At 43.6% G+C, this 21461-nt stretch overlaps 1 protein-coding gene across 14 annotated transcripts in view; it reads right to left on the reverse strand.

Moving 5' to 3' along the window:
* The window catches only part of RIMS2 (regulating synaptic membrane exocytosis 2), an 801312-nt gene that overhangs the window by 122134 nt on the left and 657717 nt on the right, over positions 1–21461 (reverse strand). For all 14 annotated transcript variants that reach the window (XM_088442657.1, XM_088442652.1, XM_088442648.1 and 11 more), the window contains 2 exons: positions 8186–8292; positions 584–756 (listed from right to left, as the gene is read on the reverse strand). In XM_088442657.1, the coding sequence (XP_088298783.1) occupies positions 584–756; positions 8186–8292 (280 nt within the window). The remainder of the gene's footprint in view (positions 1–583; positions 757–8185; positions 8293–21461) is intronic.

A 21461-nucleotide genomic window follows, 5' to 3' on the forward strand; every position in this document is an offset into this window, starting at 1 on the left:
TGAAAAAAAAGCATTGCAAATGCCAGTGAACGCGTAGCCTAATAAAATACATACTGTAATATTATACTATACATCATTCACTAAAAGTTCTAATAGACTGGCGCTGTTTCCATTTAATATATGCTGTGTATACCGTAATACACAGAACAAATGGCGGGGAATAATGGTGTACTAGATAAATAACTTAATAAATATAAAAATTTAGGTTCCATCACTTACTCTTAGGGGTAAATTTACTAAAGTGAGAGTTTGCAGAAGTGAGTTTTAAAAGTGATGTTGCCCATAGCAACCAATCAGATTCTCCTTAACATTTAACTAGCACCTTCTAGAAGATAATAGCTAGAATCAGATTGGTTGCTATAGGCAACATCACTTTTAAAACTAATTTCTAAAAACTCTCACTTTGGTAAATTTACCCCTTATACTTAAAAATATGTGTGTTGATGGGAATAGGTGTATATTACTGTGATCCCATAATTATATTTATCATGAACAAAGTCTCTGGTTCTGTGCAATATATATATATATATATATATATATATATATATATATATATATCTAACATATAGAACATTCTGCTCACTTTATTTTCCGGTTCCCTCGCGGCCGCTCAGACTGCACAGACATGTAGCTGGTACTGCTGAAGCGAGAGGCACTGCTTGTCCTGGACACGGCGGAGACATCGCTGACATCGCTGTCGGACGACTTGTTGGACACGTTGTCTGAACCTCTCTGCGGATCCCGGCCAGACCGGTACTGAAACACATTGAATATAATCATTCAGCACTTCTCGGTCCTCAGAAATCTGTTGCTCATCGGCCTGTGAAATTGAAAGGCCTATCTAGATTAATTGTACCAGGAAATCTGTGGAAAGAATGTAAATGAGCGTGCTGGCAGTATAGTATTAGTATATCACTGTGACCGGATGAGAAATCTTATTTGCAATTACAAGCATGGGTGGGCTTGTGCTGCCTGTATCAGGCATTAGAGAACTAGTGTTATGCTTTCTTGCTGTATAGTTGGGTAAAGCCATAGAGTGGCACTGCCACTACTGCATCCTTCTCCTGAAGTGTTACATACTTACATCTATTGAGTAGTTCATTATTCCTACCACTTTATTCCACTGATATTCAAATATTTGTAAATGTACAGTATTACAGCTAGGAAGGACACTCACAACGGAGAGATGTTGTTACATGACAATACCATTCTGCCAATGTATGATGATAATGTGGTCAGTGTCCTATGGGCCTGATTCAGACCCAGACGCTATGCTGCGCTTGCTCTGAGCGATTTTTCGCAATCTGTGCATGCGTATGAGTCGCAATGCGTGCGCGCGAACCAGTCATTGCGATGGGAAAGTGTTCGCCCGTAGCCCGCAGTCAGGCCGCTATTTTGAGTGACCGATAGCGCCGTTTGTGGGTGGTAACAGGGGAAGGTGCTTGTAAACGGGGATGTGGATGTGCGAACGCAAGCGTGCCCGGCCGTCAGAACGGCGTTTAATGGGTGTGCATAATTAGCAAAGTAGCGTCATTACACACGTGACTGGGTTGTATTTTAGCCTGAACTGCTCGCAATGTTGTGGTGGGAAAAGACTACCACAAGCGCTGCGAGCAGCTCCGATGGCTCTCGATGTTCCCGATTAATCCTACAACTGCCGGAGATGACGTGTGTTGCGAGTGGCAAAGGGGCGTCTTTAAACAGGTGCGAGCGCATAGTGCGGGCGCTCGCTATTACTTAGTGGGCGGCTTTACGCGACGCAGTGCGAGCACATGATTTAAATAGCCGGCCCCTTTTAGCCAGCGAGTGGCCGCAAATAGCGTCCGGGTCTGACTCAGGCCCTATATGTATTAAATATAATTACACTTAGCCTGACCAATCAGTATGGCAGGTTCTGTTCAAATGAGTGCATTCAAATAAACAGTGGAGCCATAGAAATTATATATATATATATATATATATATATATATATATATACACACACACTGTATGTTTACTCTATTTATTACACAAACAATGGAGAATTATAATACAAAATATACATGCACTGAAATAGAGAAATAGAAATGAGGGCTAATAACCAGGGGTGTATCTCTGGGTCCTAGTGCCCCTGGCAATGTAGGGGACTGGCACGCCCCCCCCCCCCCCCCCCCTGTTGGCAGTTAGTAAACAGACATCGTGGTAGCTGTACGAGCGGCGATCCCCTCCCTCATTGTCCGACGATGATGCCCTTGACTGAGAGATCAGCAGCAGCACAGACTTTTCATACAGAACTGGCCGCAGTGGCACTGCCGGGTGGCGCTGGCACCCCCTCACCAGCCTGCGCCCCTGGCCAGTGCCATCCTGGATCACAAGCTACAGTACAAGTTTAGGAAACACACTCGCTTAAGGCTGCCGGGTACGGCTGGCTACAGAGTAAGCAGCCTGATTCCTTGCAAAACATTGGAGATATCGAGCAAATAAGCAGAGGTGACATGGTAAGTTAGGCCTGATAGAATATAGCCGGATAGAATATAGCCTGATAGAATATAGCCTGATAGAATATAGCCTGATAGAATATAGCCTGATAGAATATAGCCGGATAGAATATAGCCTGATAGAATATAGCCTTCTAATTAAGATACTTTTCTTTACCAAACAAGCAAAACTGTTGGGAACAACGATCACATGTGCATTAATAATGTAACTTGTTACTGTCCTTAAAGCAGCCTGAGGGAGTAGTGGGGAAAATCCTATTCTACTTCCTTGGTGACAACCTCTCTGTCGTACATCACCTGTAACACGGACGCCGTTGATATAGTTTACTAGATGTTGTCCATGGAGCTGCCTGTTATTCTCGCTCCCTCTCTTTCTTCCCCTCTCTTCAGCGCTCCTCCCCACTTTTTCTCATCACTCGCTCCCCCTCTTACTCTGTCTCTCTCTTAGCCCTCATATGTTTATTTCTCTTATCAGCAATAGATTTCATTACATAGATTATCCTTATTATTACCTTTCTTCTTTACTATTGTCCTCTTTGGAACGTCCTCACCTTTTTGTATTTGTCGGCAAATCGATAGTTTTGTGTACACTCTGGTCTGGATGGATTGCCGCCCTCGTATTAAATATGTCACCTTAACTTGGGCCCAAGCAACGGGTAATTTGGCTTTGGCTCATTTTAAATGATATTATTTTGCATGACAGCTGGCACATCACTGTGAATGGGTACAATTCAGGGAAGCTGATGATCAGCATGTACGACTTGTTGCTGCGTTGGGCGTAGGCCATTCCCCTTCACAGGCACTTCTGGGAAGAGGGGCAGCAGGTCCGACATAACCATTCTACATCAGGCTGGCCGTATCTGGCACTTGGTTGATAAACTTCTAGGGAATTCTATTTTGGATCTGCACACCCCTTTGTGGGATCAGCCTCACTGATAGAATTATGCTCATTACAATTGGCCTGGGTTTGATGGAGGAGTGGTCTCAGTGGGTCAATTTTATGAAGCAGGTACCCTTAAATCCTTTCCGCAGTTAATCTCTAAATTTGGACTTCTCAGGGGTCATTTGTACAGATATTTACAGCTCAGGCATGATTCGTAAGCTCAAATTGCAGATGGCCCTCCTGCTATAATAGACTCTCCCATGAAGAAATTCATGTGTACGCTCAGCCCTAGGAGACTGGTTTCTTTTCTATATTCTTGCATGTTAAGTAAGTGGGAGAACGATAGGAGGCCCTTGGGGGAGTGGGACTGGAACATGGCATTGGGTAATTCACAGGAAGCCACTATGTTGGTCAGATTTCAGCAGATACAATTATTTATTTTATATCGGACCTATCTTACAGCAGTACGTTTATGTAAATTTGGGGAGAGACAGTCTTCTGCATGTCCCAAATGCTCAGGTAGGGAGGGCGTCTTTTGGCATCTAATATGGTCGTGTCTGCAAGTTTCTGATTTCTGGTATAGGGCAACTGGGGCGGTGTCCTCCATAGACGTTTCTCTTCCTCTTTTGGCCCCCAGGGTGTGACTTTTGGGTATCATGGATAAAGGTCAATGGAGCGATCATGCCAGACAATATGTACTTAATGCTCTCATGTAGGAGAAAGTTTGCATCGCAAGAGCATGGATAACCCCTCTGGGACCTAACTTTGTGGAATGGGTGTCCTTTATGAACGCTACTGTTGCACATGAAAAGTTTGTGTACACTGGGAGAACACTGGAATTCTCACAACGATGCAAACAGATAGCACAAGCAGCTCCCGTTGATTAGCATGCCTATGTTCTGTGTGCGTCTGTGCATGTATCTGCATGCCAAACGCTACGTTACAGTGTAAAAGCCGCTGACCATGTAACGTAGTGTTTCGCATGCAGATACCCCCGCACTCGCTCACAGAATATAGGCATGCTGCATATCATTTTAATCAGCAGAAGATTGTGCTTTCTATTCACATCGTTGTGCGAATAAGTCGCTTTTGAAGGTAAAAAGACGCACGAAAAGACGCTCGGCGCTACCTAGTCACACTGAGCTCCCGCGTTATATGTGGCGTGTCTTGTAGCGCACAGAGGATAGATGTATGTGGGCACATCTGTAATATCAGCACTAACTTTCCAGTCATCTAGATCGCAACGTTGATCTAGAATGGGTGATATCGCAGAACCTGCTCTGTATAGGAGTTTAAAATAGATTCGACTTTCAAGGAATGAGGATAAATGAAGTTAAATGGGATGGATTTATAAATCAAAATTCTAACTGTCAGTAAACAGGTGGGAGAAGTAAACTGGAATGATGAAATCCATGCATTAGACAACCCACCTGTAGCGCACGATTCAATCATCCTGCCAGGTAACAAATAGTGTAATGCGCCTTATCCAAGTCACATTCATTGATAAACATGTGCCTGATGGCAGGGGCATGTACAGGGCAGATTTTATTTTTTTATGAAAATCCTGGGGAGTTCATTTGAGCATTTCCTGTATGCAGGAAGCACACGCCAATGTTTCCCAATGTATAAGGACTTGGTATTTACCACCAAAGAGGAAATCACGCCTCGCCGTATACTTTCAATCTTTTGCACCTTCCAGAGGTGCTTTATGTATATTAATTCCACATTTCTACAAATGTAATAAAAATATTAATAGCATAGAGGCATGGGATGCGGTTAACTTACTGCTGCCCGGAATGCCTGGAAGTCTGACCTGGTACTAAAGATAGGTGTCTAAATCCCGATGCCTATCTTTAGCCAGACGCCGAAATCCCGAACGAAGTGGGGACTGTTAGCTGTTAGCCGCAGGAGGGGGAGAGTTAGTTTTAGACACCCCCGGGGGGACTTAGGGTTAGGCACCCCTCGGGGAGGGTTAGGCTAGGAAAAAGAGTGAGTTAGGGTTAGGCACCACTGGGGGGAGGTTAGGGTTAGGCACCACTAAGGGAGGGGGTTAGGGGAGGGAGAGGGGAGGGTTAGGGTACTTACCAGCCCCAGTCAGGATCTCCACTGTTCGGGCTACCGGCATTGGTATTACATTCCCCGGGAACACATTCGGCGGCATTACATTCTGGAGTGTCCCCTCACTCTCATTTTAGGAGAATTGAAAAGTTTAGCTTAATGCAGTGGGTAGTTTTAAAGAGGTTGGCCTTGCACAGCGCGTTTCTTAAATAATGCAGAGGTATCGCTGGAGAGTGGGTCTACATCCTGACGTGCATTGGGAGGAACAACATTGTGCAAACCACCTAGATGGGGCGCCTCACCAGAGTAGGGGATCAGTGCACAAACTATGCCTCCATTCCCCCAGGAAGAAATCACGACGGCACATGCACTGAAGACTGAGGCATTGGACTGGAGTCTACTACGCATGCGCAATACGTCTGAGAAAATAGGGCCTGCATCATTTCCAGGTCATTTCTACAGAAATATGTCACCGGAGCAAGGTAAGTAACTTCATTCTAGGTACGCCAGTACACCTATGCTTTGTAAAGGAGGTCCTGTGAAGTCAATAAAGGTCATCTATTAACTGCATATATGACCATGTCGAAAATTGTATTTAATGGAAGTCCGCCTATTTGTAAATCACACACAACATATAGTGCACATTTTCTGCTATATGGAAATGTTCCCATATAATTGCTCTGTGCAACCTTTTGCAAATCCAGATGAAAAAGCGCATATTGGAAAGAAAGAAATCTTTAAGTCATAACATTTCTATGCTTTTGTGTGAAATGGCAAAGCCCCCGGAGATTTCATCATCCTACAATGAGGGGAGGAAGAGGTGTTCCTGGTGATATATTATATTATTTTATATATTATATTATTTTATTTGTCTCCCACTATACACAAATCACAGATAGTTGTGCTCCTGGCTAGACATCAACACTAAAATTTGGGACTCATCTGCAATTAACTTTAGTGTTTCCTCTATCTTCTCCCACACCACTCCCCTTTGGGATCCCCTGGTTTTCCCCCTGGGACTATGGGGCCTATTCATAATCAGTACTGGGCCAGTTGCACATCCAGATATGCTAGTGTCCGCCTGTTTTAAGTAACGGGTCCATTCATTATTAGGTTCACAATACGGCTGCCTAGTATTTAGCAAACTGTGAAAACTAAAAGTTTTCAGAGTTTGCCTGCAGGAACCAACGCCATCAGGGGGTTGTGAAGAGGGGTCCGAGTGGACCATCCGCCGCCTCCACAGTGAATGCCCTACGGCTGTGCGTATGCGTGACCTCAGGGAGGGCTGCCAACAGCCCTGCCAAGCCCCAGGAATGGGAGGGGGTGTCGCCAAACACACTCCTTGCAAAAAAAGACAAAAAAATCCAATATGTTGGCACAGGGGGGCGTGATCACATTCACTCCCCCCGCACATAACGCAGGGATAAAGAGGACAGTCTCCTGCAGCAGCCTCTCTCCCTAGCCTAATGTAAAGAGTACCCGCTCCCCCCCCCTCTCGGTGCCCCTGACCTCAGGTCACGCATGTGCACAAGGCTGACATGGCAGGGATCACTGCTACTTCGAGTCAGTTACTGATCATGGGGATGGCTGCTGGTCAGGGCAGTCCCTGGAGAACTATCACTGGATCCGAGCAGGTTTCCGTTTTATGATGAATTTTGCTGGCCGGAGAGAATGGGAATACGTTCCCAATATCCTACAAAAATTCCCTTCCTTATTGTTTTGGACATCTGAATGTATCCAAATTAGACATGTGTTACTCTCTCTTCCATCTGATTAAGTTTTAACTGGTCGCCCATGGAAACAACTTGTAATTTCCCAGTGATATCAGGACAGTTTTGAGATTATGGGGTCTAGTTACTAAGCAGTGTTAGGAGACAGAGTGAAAGATGATGTCTGTGATAAGGTGCCAGCCAATCAGCTCCCAACTGTCATTTTTCAAACACAGCCTGTGAGATGACAGTTGGGAGTTGATTGGCTGGCACCTTATCACTTTCTTATCACTTTTCACTCTGTCTCCTAACACTGCTTAGTAAATAGACCCCTTAATGTTACTTTTGTGTTATACATCGTCAGTGTTGTGCTAGTTGAGATTCTAATAAAGCATAGTAATATCTCCTATACATTGCACATTTTCAAGACTAGATAGGTCTCTGTTGTGCCTGGGAAAGTGTAAATATCAAATCAAAGTAATAGCTCAAATAATTAATGAGTGAGGGGATATCCACTTGTGCTGCCTTTATTATGGGACTTTATATACTCGAAAAGTTTCGGACAAGACCAACTCAAAATGCTCGGAAATCCTTAGAGTTAGGGTTTCCGGTCGAATAATCGTGTTTTGCACTGCTCAGCAAAAATGGCGAATCAAAGCGCCAAATCTGCACTTGGATAAAGGGGCACCCTCATTTTCCCTACTTCCAATCACTGTTATACACTTCTGTCTCTCCGCAGAGCCCTCCGATCTTGCTATATGAAAGCTTGAGCTTTGGTGGAACTCTAGGAGCACCTGAACAATAAAGAAACTGCCAGAAAAGATTTTGGGCAGGGTGTTACCCATTCTGCGCTTTGTAAATGAGGCCCCGAGAGTGGAGACACGTTGTGGTGTTAAAACAACCTTTTAGCATGTATTGTATTTCACCTGAAACATATGTTTATACTGTAGAAAAGCAGAAGAAAGTTGTTCTTGAAATCTGTAAAGATACTTTATCATTGTAGTCCTCACTGTTTACTGGCCTATCGGGTGGGTTCTATAGGGTGCACTCTTCTTTACCTTGGAATGGTAATCTTTCTCTAGCCTTGAGTCGGAACCAGCCACTTGCTTGTACTTGTTGATCTTAATTTTTATCTGACGATTTCTCTCTTCTACATCCATCGAACCTGTTCAACAGCAAAATGCAGGAATTAATTTCACACCATGCTATTTGTTAGAGCATAAGAAACAACTTCATGAGCATGGTACTACAAGGGGGTCTGACTTTACTTTTTCAATGGCCTTACAGCAGAGATGGGCCACTGTGTCGCTCTGATTACTGTAGAGCCACGCCACCCAGCATACTACAGTATACCAGCCCCAGCTTCCACACAACTGGAAAGTACTTCAGTGATACAGATGTGTCCTCATACACTGTGGCTTCATTCGTGCCAAACAAACCGTCAGGTTCCGGGCGACTCAACCACGCCAAGTGACTTTCTCGCTCAAGATGTGCGTCTCATTTGCACAAATAAAACAACTGGAAGCGAAAAACTACTTTGCTGAACGATTTGAAGTGCGACATCTGTGTGTCTGAATCTGTATACAAGGTCCTACCCTGCAGCGGCCACACCTTTTTGTAATGGCAAGTTCCGTTGTGCTTCATCCACAACTTTGTCCAACTTTGTTTAAAACTAATACCTGTGCCATTAAAGTCGTAGCTCGGCTTCTCTACTACGCTGTGAGTGACGAGTGACGTTTCGCTGCATCTGCGATGCAAATTAAGCTGGGTACACACCTATACAATCCTTGGCTCAATCTCCCGATATTGGATGATCGGGTTGACGACTGTATAGGTGTGTTCACTGTACCGTTGTAGGAGCGTTTGCCGATAAACGACTTTTAATGCTCCTGCAACGGTCGGGTACTGGAGGTCGCATCTGATGTTCTGTTTAAATTGTCGACCTCCCGATCCCATAGAAGTCCATACACACTATGCTATGTCTGGCCAGTGTGTCCGGTGCTCGGCGGCAGCTGACAGGGATTTATGCTGGGGACACACAGTTCGGCTGATCAGTAGGGTTTTACCCGATCAGCTTGTGAACAAAAAGGTGCGTACCTAGCTTAGGATGCAAAATGTAAAAAAACAGACGGTACATAGTGTATTAACTCTAGGGGGTAAATTTACTAAAGTGAGAGTTTTTAGAAGTGAGTTTTAAAAGTGATGTTGCCCATAGCAACCAATAAGTTTCTACTTAACATTTAATTAGCACCTTCAAGAAGATAATAGCTAGAATCTTATTGGTTGCTATGGGCAACATCACTTTTAAAACTCACTTCTAAAAACTCTCACTTTAGTAAATTTACCCCTAGGTGTAAGAGGACACATCTGTAAATTGAAAGGGCCTACTGTACCTTATCATTCACCTGTGGCTCACACACAGTAGAAGCAGCTATGTTGTGGACATTGATGTCACTAGTTCCTAGTGTACTACTGTTCATTTAATTTATATAGGTTTGGGCTACAAATTGGCTACCTACACCGTGTGTAACCATTTTGCAATAATACCGTAAGCAAACAGCACATGAATTTACGGTCATGCAGGAGTCGCAGATTACACGTTTGTTACGGTGGAAAATACATTACCCTCCCCCATGCAGAAAATGACCCCATTCAATGCACTTCAGATGATGTTCCCACTTGTTACATGTAAAATTTAGCTTGGAGCTGCTGACAAACATTCCCTAAAAACTTGTAATGCCAGTACACAACTAGTTGCAAAAGCAATGGAGACCAGCAAATTTGGACACACGAAACGCGGAGATGAAAATCAGTGTTGTGGCATCCCTTGCCAGCCATGTGTTAGCGCCAAAGGATATATGTTAAAGATCCTTGATACTGTAGCACCATCAGACTCAGACTTGGTGCAATTTATTCTGACACCAATAATATAGTATCAGTTTGGTCTAGGCGCATTGCTATTAGTCATATGTCATTTCTAAATAGTCTATGCTCTATGGTGCTGCCTACAAACACTACATGAAGCATAGACAACCCAAGGCTCTACGACTGTTGTGGAACTACAAGTCTCAGTAAATTGTGGCCAGTCTCTTGTAAGCAGGGCATGCTGGATAGAATCTGTCGTTGACAACAATGGGCGGAATTCAATTGTTTTCGCGTGCCGCATCTCCCGTCTAAAGTGACAGGAGTTCGCGGGCCGCTATGCAATTGTTCTAGATCTTCGTGCTGATCGCACCAAAAGTGGTCGGGTTTAGCCGCGTAAAGCAGCTAAGCCCGGCCAAAGTGCTGGGCGCGATCGCGAAAAGTGATGTTTGGGCACCCAAACATGTAACTTTTCGCACATTTCAGCTCTCATCTCCCAGGGGCTGCGAGGATGAAATGTAGCGCTGTCAGCTGATCGTGCCCGACAGGAGCAAGAATTGAATAGCTCCGTCGGGCGCGATGGGGGCAGAAATCAATAAAATTCTGCCCAATGAGCCTAAGTTAGCACTGAACTGTGCAACAAGACCCAAACTGGACTTAAACAAAAGCCTCCAACTGTAGAAGGATATAACTGCAAATAGGATAACAAGCTCGGTCGGAGGGAATTCATTGCTTTGCTTGGAGTCTGAGAATACTGGTATATGGAGATTATACTTCTCGCCACATGCGGAGCAGAATTCTCCTAATAAAATGCATTGTTGCTCAGAGGTCTGTAGTCCCCCTCCAGCATTCTAAAGGGCACATTCATTATTTAGCACCATCTTATACAAAAAGGACATTATTCTGAAGTTATTCATCTTACAGCTGTCAGCCTGAACTGCGCTCTTCAGGGACTGCATAGTTAGCAGGACAAAAACCAATCAATATTAGAAAACATTTTTGGTAGACTGAAAGAGCACATTTGAAAATTAAAGAAATTATTCTTTAAAACAGTATAATAGTTTTAACTATTTCTACTGCAAGTTGAAAAGATTTTTACGCAAAAAAAGTGCTCAATCTGTGGGACCCCATGTAGAGTTACAGAATGTTTTTTTGTGGAATCCCTGAAACACATTCTAATGCATTATTTGGGGTCCCAGAAAGCTGGCACACTGACACTTGGGATTCTAAAACACTGACACTATAGATCCTTAAACACTGGTACGCCTACATTCTGGGTCCTAGGACACTGGCAATTTCATTGTCCCAGAAAACTGGCATACTTTGGTTCCCAGAACATTTGCATGCTGATACTTGGGGCCCCAGTACATTGGCACACTGATACTCTGGGTCCTAGAACACTGCACTCTGGGTCCTAGAAAATTGGCACACTGTACTCTGGGTCCTAGAACATTGGCACACTGACATTCTGGGTCCTAGAACAATGGCAAAGAAACAGACAGATCACAGGTGCACAACTCCAAATTAGTGATTATATATAAATACATTATGCAATACAATTTTGCAATAAATAGAAGTTTTTAGCATAATCATGGCCAAGTTTATGGGCCTACCCACTATATACCCACTTTTCTATCCCATACATGCAGGGGCGGATTGGGATTGAAATTAGCCCGGGAAATTTCCTGGTAGCAGCCCTAATGGGGACGGGTCTGTTGAGGGGGCGGGGTCTGTGGAGGGGGGCCATGTGTGTGTGTATGTATATGTGTATATATATATATATATATATATGTATATATATATAGCAAATGGCTGGGCGGCACTGGACGTGTGTGTGTATTTATATGTATATATATGTATGTATGTATATATATATATATATAATCATATATATAGATATATATTTTTTTATAATATAGTATATAATAGCTTAGCTGCTGTGGCAAGAAAAGTAGTATGTGTTTATATATATATATATATATATATATATATACACACACTACTTTTCTTGCCACAGTAGCTGAGCCTATCATAAACAGGCAGGTAGATTTTCACACACACACACATATATATATATATATATATATATACACACATAAAGTTTAGTTTACTTACTTATTGGCAGAATGGCGGCTCCTCCTGACCCTGTGCTCTGTGTGTTCTGCACTGTGCAGGGGACAGCTGCTGCTGCTACTGTAGACGCCGGAGAGGGGGGCGGGGTGATGCAAATGCCGGAGAGGGGGGCGGGCTGATGTAGCCGCCAGAGAGAGGAGAGCGGCTGATGTACAAGCCGGAGAGAGGGCGGGCTGCAAGCGGAGCCGTCAGTGATTACTGACGGACTCCGCAATGGCCTATGGGAGGAGTTGCTGCAGTTGGGCATACGCAGCAGCTCCCCCGTCGGCCATTTTTTTTCTTTACTTCAGTGAGCTGCCCGATTCGATCGCGGCAGCCCGGCCAGCGGTGCAGGGGTGAGCAAAGGGTAGCGGCCACAAAAGGGGAACAAAGGGACCGGCCCAGCGGGAAACGTCCCGGCGTCCCAATCTGCCCCTGCATACATGCAGCAGCTATTATCTTTCCTACTTTACACTTCACTTTTCTCATTAGAGAGGGGGAGTCCTGCGCTCTGGATTTGAACCCTAGTATGTTAGGGACCTACCCTACAGAGGTTACCTGGATATGGTGGGTAGGCCCATAACCTTGGCCACGATTATGCTAAAAACCTCTATTTATTGCAAAATTTTATTGCATAATGTATTTATACGGTATATAATCAGTAATTTGGAGTTGTGCACCTGTGATCTGTCTGTTTCTGTGCCTGCGATAATAGTCTCAACAGGTAGCACCTCCCATTATATATATTCAGGGTGTACAAACCAGGACCCTTTCTTATACACTCCTAGAACAATGGAACACTGACACTCTGGTTCCTATAACATTGGCACACTAACACTCTGGGTCCTAGAATATTAGCACACAGATAATCTGAGTCTTAGTACACTTGAACACTGGCACACCGACACTCTGGGTCCTAGTGTATTGGCACACTGACACTTTGGGTCCTAGAACAATGGCACACTGACACTTTGGGTCCTAGAACAATGGCACACTGATACTTTGGGTCCTAGAACAATGGCACACTGATACTTTGGGTCCTAGTACAATGGCACACTGACTCTTTGGGTCCTAGAACAATGGCACACTGACACTTTGGGTCCTAGAACAATGGCACACTGACACTTTGGGTCCTAGAACAATGGCACACTGATACTTTGGGTCCTAGTACAATGGCACACTGACTCTTTGGGTCCTAGAACAATGGCACACTGACACTTTGGGTCCTAGAACAATGGCACACTGATACTTTGGGTCCTAGAACAATGGCACACTGAAGCTTGGGGCCCCAGAGCATTGGCACACTGACACTTTGGGTCCTAGAACAATGGCACACTGACACTTTGGGTCCTAGAACAATGGCACACTGACACTTTGAGTCCTAGTACAATGGCACACTGAAGCTTGGGGCCCCAGAGCATTGGCACACCGACACTTTGGGTCCTAGAACAATGGCACACTGACACTTTGGGTCCTAGAACAATGGCACACTGACACTTTGAGTCCTAGTACAATGGCACACTGAAGCTTGGGGCCCCAGAGCATTGGCACGATAACACTTGGGACACCCAGGTGAAAAAAAGGTGGAATATCACTGTTTTCATGCATGACATAGACTAGTACGTACTCAGAACACCCACCTCAGACAGCCTATTTTGCCAGTAACAAGGCACAGCTAAGAACGATTTTCGCTTGAACCAAATATAAGATCACCCTGAGCTCAAAACAAATCAATTTTCTTATCATTTCTTTCCACATTAATATAAGAAGCATAAGAGTAATTCCTCCACTCATATGTATCTGCAGCAAGATAGCAAGATGTTCACATTCATCTCAGAGATGAGTTAAGACCTCATGGGGCCCCACGAATCATGTGTCAAGAAAAAGAAAAAAAGGAACAGAGGGTTCTATGTACTAAGCCTTGGAGAGAGATAAAGTGGCTTACAGGCCGTGTTTGAAAAATGACAGTTAAGAGCTGATTGGTTGGTACTTTATCTAAATACAGTTTCTCTCTCTCCAAGGCTAAGTACATAGACCCAAGGGACCAGAAGGGCCCTAGGGAGGCACTCGAGCTGCTATACAGTATATATGTATTACTGTATTATGCATTTGCTTGAATGGTAAAACTGCTTGGTTTGCTCATAAGATTGTCCAGGGGGTAAATGTAATAGACTGCAGGCATTGGCGAGCTCCGTGCGAGACTGCCCAATGTTTTAAAGTAGCAGTGATTTAAAAGGCAAAATCAACCTGGTTTTGCCTTTTGCCTTTCATACTGTATACCCTTCAAATAAAAATAGGACAGAAGTCTTAACTGCGCAAAAAAACATATGCTGCTTCTTATGCTCGCCTTTACAAGTGTAACACCAAAGAACTTGAACACTAGTAAACAATAAAAAATTGGTAAGCAATTGGATGCGCTCTGTTTGAATAAATTGTTCTAGTACAACCTGTACCTATTTACCCTTAAAGGAAGACACCCCTTAATAGGGGAAACTCCAAATATGATTACAAGGGAAATATCACTTTAATAAGTTACTGTATCACAGTTTTAATACAGGGAAGAAACATATAATATATAAAATATACAAATATGGACCGAATTGCGCCACTGGTTATGGCCTGGATTCCATTACGTGCGGGCGTCTCTGTCCCCAGCGTCTTCTAGGATTGGGGGGGGGTCATCTCGTTCTACTGGGGCCTTGTCGCCGGAGGTATTTCGTGGTGACAGTGGCGTTCCTGGGAGTTCATTCCATCATGACCAGACCAAATTTCCCCTTCTTGGAATGAGTCATATTGAAAAGGTAATAACTTCTTCCTAAGTCTACCCAAATATTGTTTTTATATATGGGACTGGTGTTATATTTTGTGGCATATTGCAAGTAATGTATTTTTATCTAAGAAGCATCACCAAGGGCAGGGCTAGGCAACGTGTGTCACTTCTGCTGCTGGAGAACTACACATTCCATTATGCCCTTCCACTGGTTTGCTGTTAAGGAATGCTAAAGCTGTGACATGGCATGCTGGGATGAGTATTTCCACAGCAGCTGGAGTGCCGAACGATATCTAGCCTCTGACCTAGGGGAAATCAAGCCAACATGAGAAAACTTTTTTACTCCTGGTTACAGCAATGCCAAATACTGTATTGTGTTATGGGGCCCAGTAACAAAAACGCCCATTTCATGATTATATTATTTATTGTCCCCCAATTCTGTGCCGTAAATGGCAGAATGAATATTAGAATGTAAATACGCACAGATAGGGTCAGGGTTGGACATTGCCATCAAACATCTTACTACTAAGCACCAAACACACGTGCTGCCTGTACACACTGAGGGCCTGATTCAGAACTGCTCGTAAGCGGACGCTCGTTCGTTCCGAGCGATGTTCACACATCTGCGCATGCGTTGTAATGCGCATGTGCCAACCAGCCAGTGCGGTCGGAAATCGTGTGCTCGCAAAATAGCGAATGCCTGCTAATTTGAGTGACAGGATGAGGCGTTTGTGGGTGGTAACAGGGGAAGGTGCTTGAAAACGGGGAGTGGAGATCCGAACGCAGGCGTGCCAAACGGTCAAAACGGCGTTTTAAGGGTGTGCATAATTAACAAAGCAGCGTCATCGACCACGTCACTTGGTTGTCTTTTAGTCTGAACTGCTCGCATGATTGCGGTAGGAAAATGCTACCACAAGAATAGCGAGCAGTTCATACGCCGTTCGATGTACTCGATTAATCTAATAAATAGCGGAGATGACGTATGATGCGTGCGGCCAGGGGGCGTTTTTTCAAAAGAGCAAGTGCGTGTTTCGTTCGCTCGTTCAGACATAGAGGCGTCAACAGACCGCAAAGAGCGAGCGCTTAATTTAAATATCCGGCCCCTTTTTCAGAACGACCGACCGCAAATAGCGTCCGGCTCTGAATCAGGCCCTGAAAGCGTTCATCTCGGTAGCTGTTATTTCAAAATGATATACAAAAATGAAAAAATATCACAACATAAGGCGCTGCCTCATATAGCAGCAGACAAGGTCAGTATATAAGTCACCAACTTACAAATACAGACATGAAACGTAGAAAATGACCTTACAAATCCGCGCTAATGAGATGTTCAGGAAAATGAACCTTTTCCACAGATTCCAAATGTATCTCAATGAGTCCATATGTAGATAAAAAAAGAAGAAAAACAAAATGTTTCTTTTGTCAGACAATCAATGTTATTAGAGATGTATTACACCTCAGGTGTCAGAAATGGATGAGGAGGTGATATAGGTCCGAACCCAGGACAGCAATGAATCTTGACAGAATATCCAAAACGTCCATAAAGATACACCAACAACGTGATGAGACCAAATAATGCTTACATGTAAGCTTACATATAAAATGCAGGATACAAGTGCGTAGCGGTTTCTTTAATCGGTCCTCTTTCACAGACGCAGATCCACTGTTTTTTCACATGGATCAAATCCACAGGGCCCAAAAAAATATAATAAAGGGCCCAAAAAGTCACAACAAGTAACTAAAATAATACGGTTTATTTAGTGTCTGTTTTACCACCCTGTGTGTCCCACCTTACCTATTCAGCGTTATTCCCGGGATCCATCTTTCGCTGTTAGGTTTTAGTGTTGTACATAGGGTATGTTCATTTTGATGTTTTTATACTTTAATAAACCGTATTATTTTAGTTACTTGTTGTGACTTTTTGGGCCCTTTATTATATTTTTTTGGGCCCTGTGGATTTGATCCATGTGAAAAAACTGTGGATCTGTGTCTGTGAAAGAGGACCGATTAAAGAAACCGCTACGCACTTGTATCCTGCATTTTATATGTAAGCTTACATGTAAGCATTATTTGGTCTCATCACGTTGTTGGTGTATCTTTATGGACGTTTTGGATATTCTGTCAAGATTCATTGCTGTCCTGGGTTCGGACCTATATCACCTCCTCATCCATTTCTGACACCTGAGGTGTAATACATCTCTAATAACATTGATTGTCTGACAAAAGAAACATTTTGTTTTTCTTCTTTTTTTATCTACATATGGACTCATTGAGATACATTTGGAATCTGTGGAAAAGGTTCATTTTCCTGAACATCTCATTAGCGCGGATTTGTAAGGTCATTTTCTACGTTTCATGTCTGTTATTTCAAAATGTTTGCATTTCACAGTAATGAGAACACTAGCTTTTACAACACGGATTAAGCAACACACAGATGCCAAGGGGTAAATTTACTAAAGTGAGGGTTTTAGAAATGAGTTTTAAAAGTGATGTTGCCCATAGCAACCAATCAGATTCTACTTAACATTTAACTAGCACCTTCTAGAAGATAATAGCTAGAATCTGATTGGTTGCTATGGGCAACATCTCTTTTAAAACTCACTTCTAAAAACTCTCACTTTACTAAATTTACCCCCTAGTGTCTACAGCACATAACTGCGCTTCTAAATAAAGTCTGTACCTTGGTCCCCATTCTCTTGCTCTGCCGTCCTGTCTTCTACAAGTAAAAGATGGTAAATGGAATGGAATGAAAGCAGTGAGGCTTATGAGAACAAAAACAAAGCAGACATGAGAAATAAAACATGGAAACACTTATCTACCTGACACACATGTAAGACACACTTAGAGGGAGTTCAATTGTTTTCACACCCTCTCGCGCTTGGTCTCCCATCTAAAAGGAGCCATATTCAATTGTTTGTGCTGGCGGGCGCGAAAACTGGGCGATCATTACTTTTTGCGTATGTCGCTCTCCAAATGCAACTAAAGCAGCTAAACCCGTATAAACTATTGGGCGCGCTGCCAAAACTGTATATTTGGGTGGCCAAAAGCCCGGAGGGTGTGAGCAGAAGTAATGGGTACCCATGGCACTCACGCCCGATCGGTAAAACAATTGAATAGCTCCGTAGGGCGTCCATCACTAACGGGTGCCCAAGAAATAGCTGAACTCCCCCCTCAGGGTAGTGAGAGAGCAAATACACGGCCGGTGAATGCAGAAGTATGTTTCTGTGGTTTAATCTTTATCATCTCTGGATGTCCTGCAGTAATACCTCTATATGGGGGAGAGACATTGTCTATAGCAACCAATCAGCTTATAGCTATCATTTTATAGCATGTACTAGACGGATGATAGCTAGCAGCTGATTGGTTGCTGTGAGTAACACCCCCACTGGTCCTCTTTAGAAGGGATGGCACATCTCCCCCTGTGTCACTACACAGCTGGCAGCACAGATGATACATTTCTACTGATCATCTGACTTAAAAATAATAAACTTACCTATTAAATAGTCTCCAAGCATCATTCATGTGCACCTGTTTAGCTGTATACAGTGCAGCGTAAGGCTGTTTGTTCAGAGGTAATTACCAATAATGCACACTTCATGTCTATTGCCCTGTACTGACAAAGCCATACAGGCAAACTCACATACAATGCAGGAATATGAGTATTTAACAATGCACATAATTATGTAGTGTACAAGGAAGGCAACATACCTCCAGCGTGCATGGAACCTACTATAAGGAAAATAGAAACCCCTTTCCTCTGTTCAGCACACTAAACTGAGGATTCCCCCACTTCATGCCTCCCCCCCCCATTATCACATTCTCACCCATACGTAAAAGCTGGGTACACAATGGAGCGCTGTGTACCCGTAAGATATGGCGGCAAAATATTGCATCCGCAGTACACATCAGAATGACGCAATGATGGATGGAACGATCCCTCGTGCAGCACGGCCGCCTAGTGGATATCGATAACGCAGATTGGCTGTACACACTAAACGATCCATCTGATATGGCGTTTCCGCTCGAATCTGAATTAACATATTGGCCCGATATCGCTCCAGAGTCTACCCGATATTATTATAGCATATTGATTTGAAAATGAAAATGATACCATAAAACTGAAGGAGTTTTGTGAACAATACCGAATATCAACTCATGGCAATATGGCACAAAGATTGCATAAAATAAGTATAAATATAACAATTTGTTGTTATTCCAGCAACTAAGGGGCCTAGTTACTAAGCAGTGTTAGGAGACAGAGTGAAAAGTGATAAGGTGCCAGCCAATCAGCTCCCAACTGTCATCTCACAGGCTGTGTTTAAAAAATGACAGTTGGGAGCTGATTGGCTGGCACCTTATCACTTATCACTCTGTCTCATAACACTGCTTAGTAAATAGACCCCTAAGTTATTTATCGGGCTTAGGCAATTTGCAGCTTCTCAACAGAGGCTCTTAGCATGCCGAAACTTCTAGTTCCCACAACGGTGAAGGGGCAGACATTTCCCAGCTTACAGGTACCTGAGCACTTGGGGTAAAGAACAGAAGTATGATTTCCAACACTCACGGACACTTATATAAACTGGTACACAGAGGAAAATGCTGTACCCAAATAAATGACAGTAGATTATAGATATGTTTAGACTACGAAAGAAAATGTCTGATTGGTTGCTATGGGATACAAAACCTGCTTCCTGTGCATGAGTTTTAATAGTAGCCAGTATAACTTAATTTTGCTGCATTACACACAGCAATGCCCCTTTTGTGTGCTGCCGCAGATTTATGGGCATATTTATTAATCGACGGGTTCTAGACCCGATAATAATAATTTCTTATCATGGCAATTAGAAATGAAAGATCGCCCAAATGTATTAAAGAAATACATATGATTGACCGGCTGTCAGAAGACCGACAGTGGCATCCCGAAGTTCAGGATCCCGACAGAGGCCGGTAAGTAGCCTAACCCTCCCCTGGTGATGCCAAGCACTAACTACCCCCACCGGTGATGCCTAACCCCAACCTCCCCATGGTGGTGCCTAAACCTAACCCCCCCTTCCTGCACCCTAAACCTAACCCTCCCCGAGTGGTGCCTAACCCCCTCCATGGTGCCTAGCCCTAACCCACCCTCCCCTAAACCTAACCCCCCAGTCCCTGGCCTAACCCTAAACTGCATACTTTCCTTTGGAACGCCGGCAGTTGGGATGCAGACGTCAGTTCTTGAACTCTTCGGGATGGTGGTGTTGGCATTCTGACGGGCGTCGGAATTCCGGCGTCGTTATACTGACGTCCGGCATTCCGTCCGCTGGCATCCTAACTGCATTCTGTATTAAAATACATACGCAGGGACATGGTCTCTGATGGAAGCCTGTCCGTGAACCCTGGGGCGTCACCAGGGATTGTTTTTAGGGGCTAAAGTTTGATCACCTTTCATACTAGTGATATAATCTTTTATAGAGATAATTCTGCCTGTTGACTACTTCCCGCGGGAGTATCAGATAACGTTTTATTGCTTTATCAGGCCATGCAGTTTGTGCTTTGTTACTGGAGCCCATTACCCCTGCACCACAGGTGATTGCAGGCTGCTGAAGAATTAAGATAAAATTACATATTTAAAATGATTTGCCGACTTGGACTCTTCTTTTCCCAATGTGTTTTTCCCAGTTCTCCATTTTTCAGTGCTGGTATTATTTTGTATTGTACTGACTACTTATTCATGAATAAGCACAATATAACATTTATTGTTCTTATTCATGAGAATTTATTTTTACCTTTGTTCTACTGAATACATTGATTTTGTAAGATAACACAATAAATTTTTTGTTTCCCTTCTGCATGTGACTATTGATTGTAATACACCATTGGGAGAGATAATAGAAGTGCATATCATCACATTATTCAAGGCCTATTATGCCCTATAAAAGGGGAGTGAATTACAGCAGATTCCTTGTGCACATCCCCTTTTTGTATTACACTATCACACTTGTTTTTCTCTTTTCATGTATCCTTGGGAAAGATCTGTGTAAGTAACCTCTTCTCACATTGGGGGGAATTCAATTCAACGTGAATTGATTAGCGCTAGGTGGGAGCTCCCGGAGCTATTCATTTCAGTGCGCTGTCATGTCGGGGAATGCCGGTTCTCACGACTTAACAAAGGTGTTAAAGCGCGAGAGCCAGCATTCTCTGACTGAAGTGCCAGGCACGCGGCTGTTAGCTCCGCGCTAGGCAGTAAAACAGCTGCGCGCCCGGCACATTGGTCGGATTTCTCCTCGCATCCCCAGGGGGTGCGAGAAGAAATTATTTGCCAGTCCAAACAGCGCGGTGTATTGGTAGCTTTGGGAGCTCCCTCCCGCGGCTTCTAAACATCGCACTGAATTGAATTATGTTTTTTTAAGGTTTGTTTTTATATTTTGCATGGGGTGGAAGACGAATTGGACATATGGAGAGACACGTGTCCTATTGCATATTCACTAAACATCTGTTTTTGTTTGTCCCTTCTTATTTTTAACTTTTGGCATATTACAGTGATATTAGGCCCTGATTCAGAGCCGGACGCTCTGACCAGAGCGCTTGCTCTGAATCAGGGCCCACCTCCA

This window comes from Taudactylus pleione, unplaced genomic scaffold, assembly GCF_031769625.1.
Source record: "Taudactylus pleione unplaced genomic scaffold, aTauple2 ptg000314l, whole genome shotgun sequence".
NCBI lineage: Eukaryota > Metazoa > Chordata > Amphibia > Anura > Myobatrachidae > Taudactylus > Taudactylus pleione.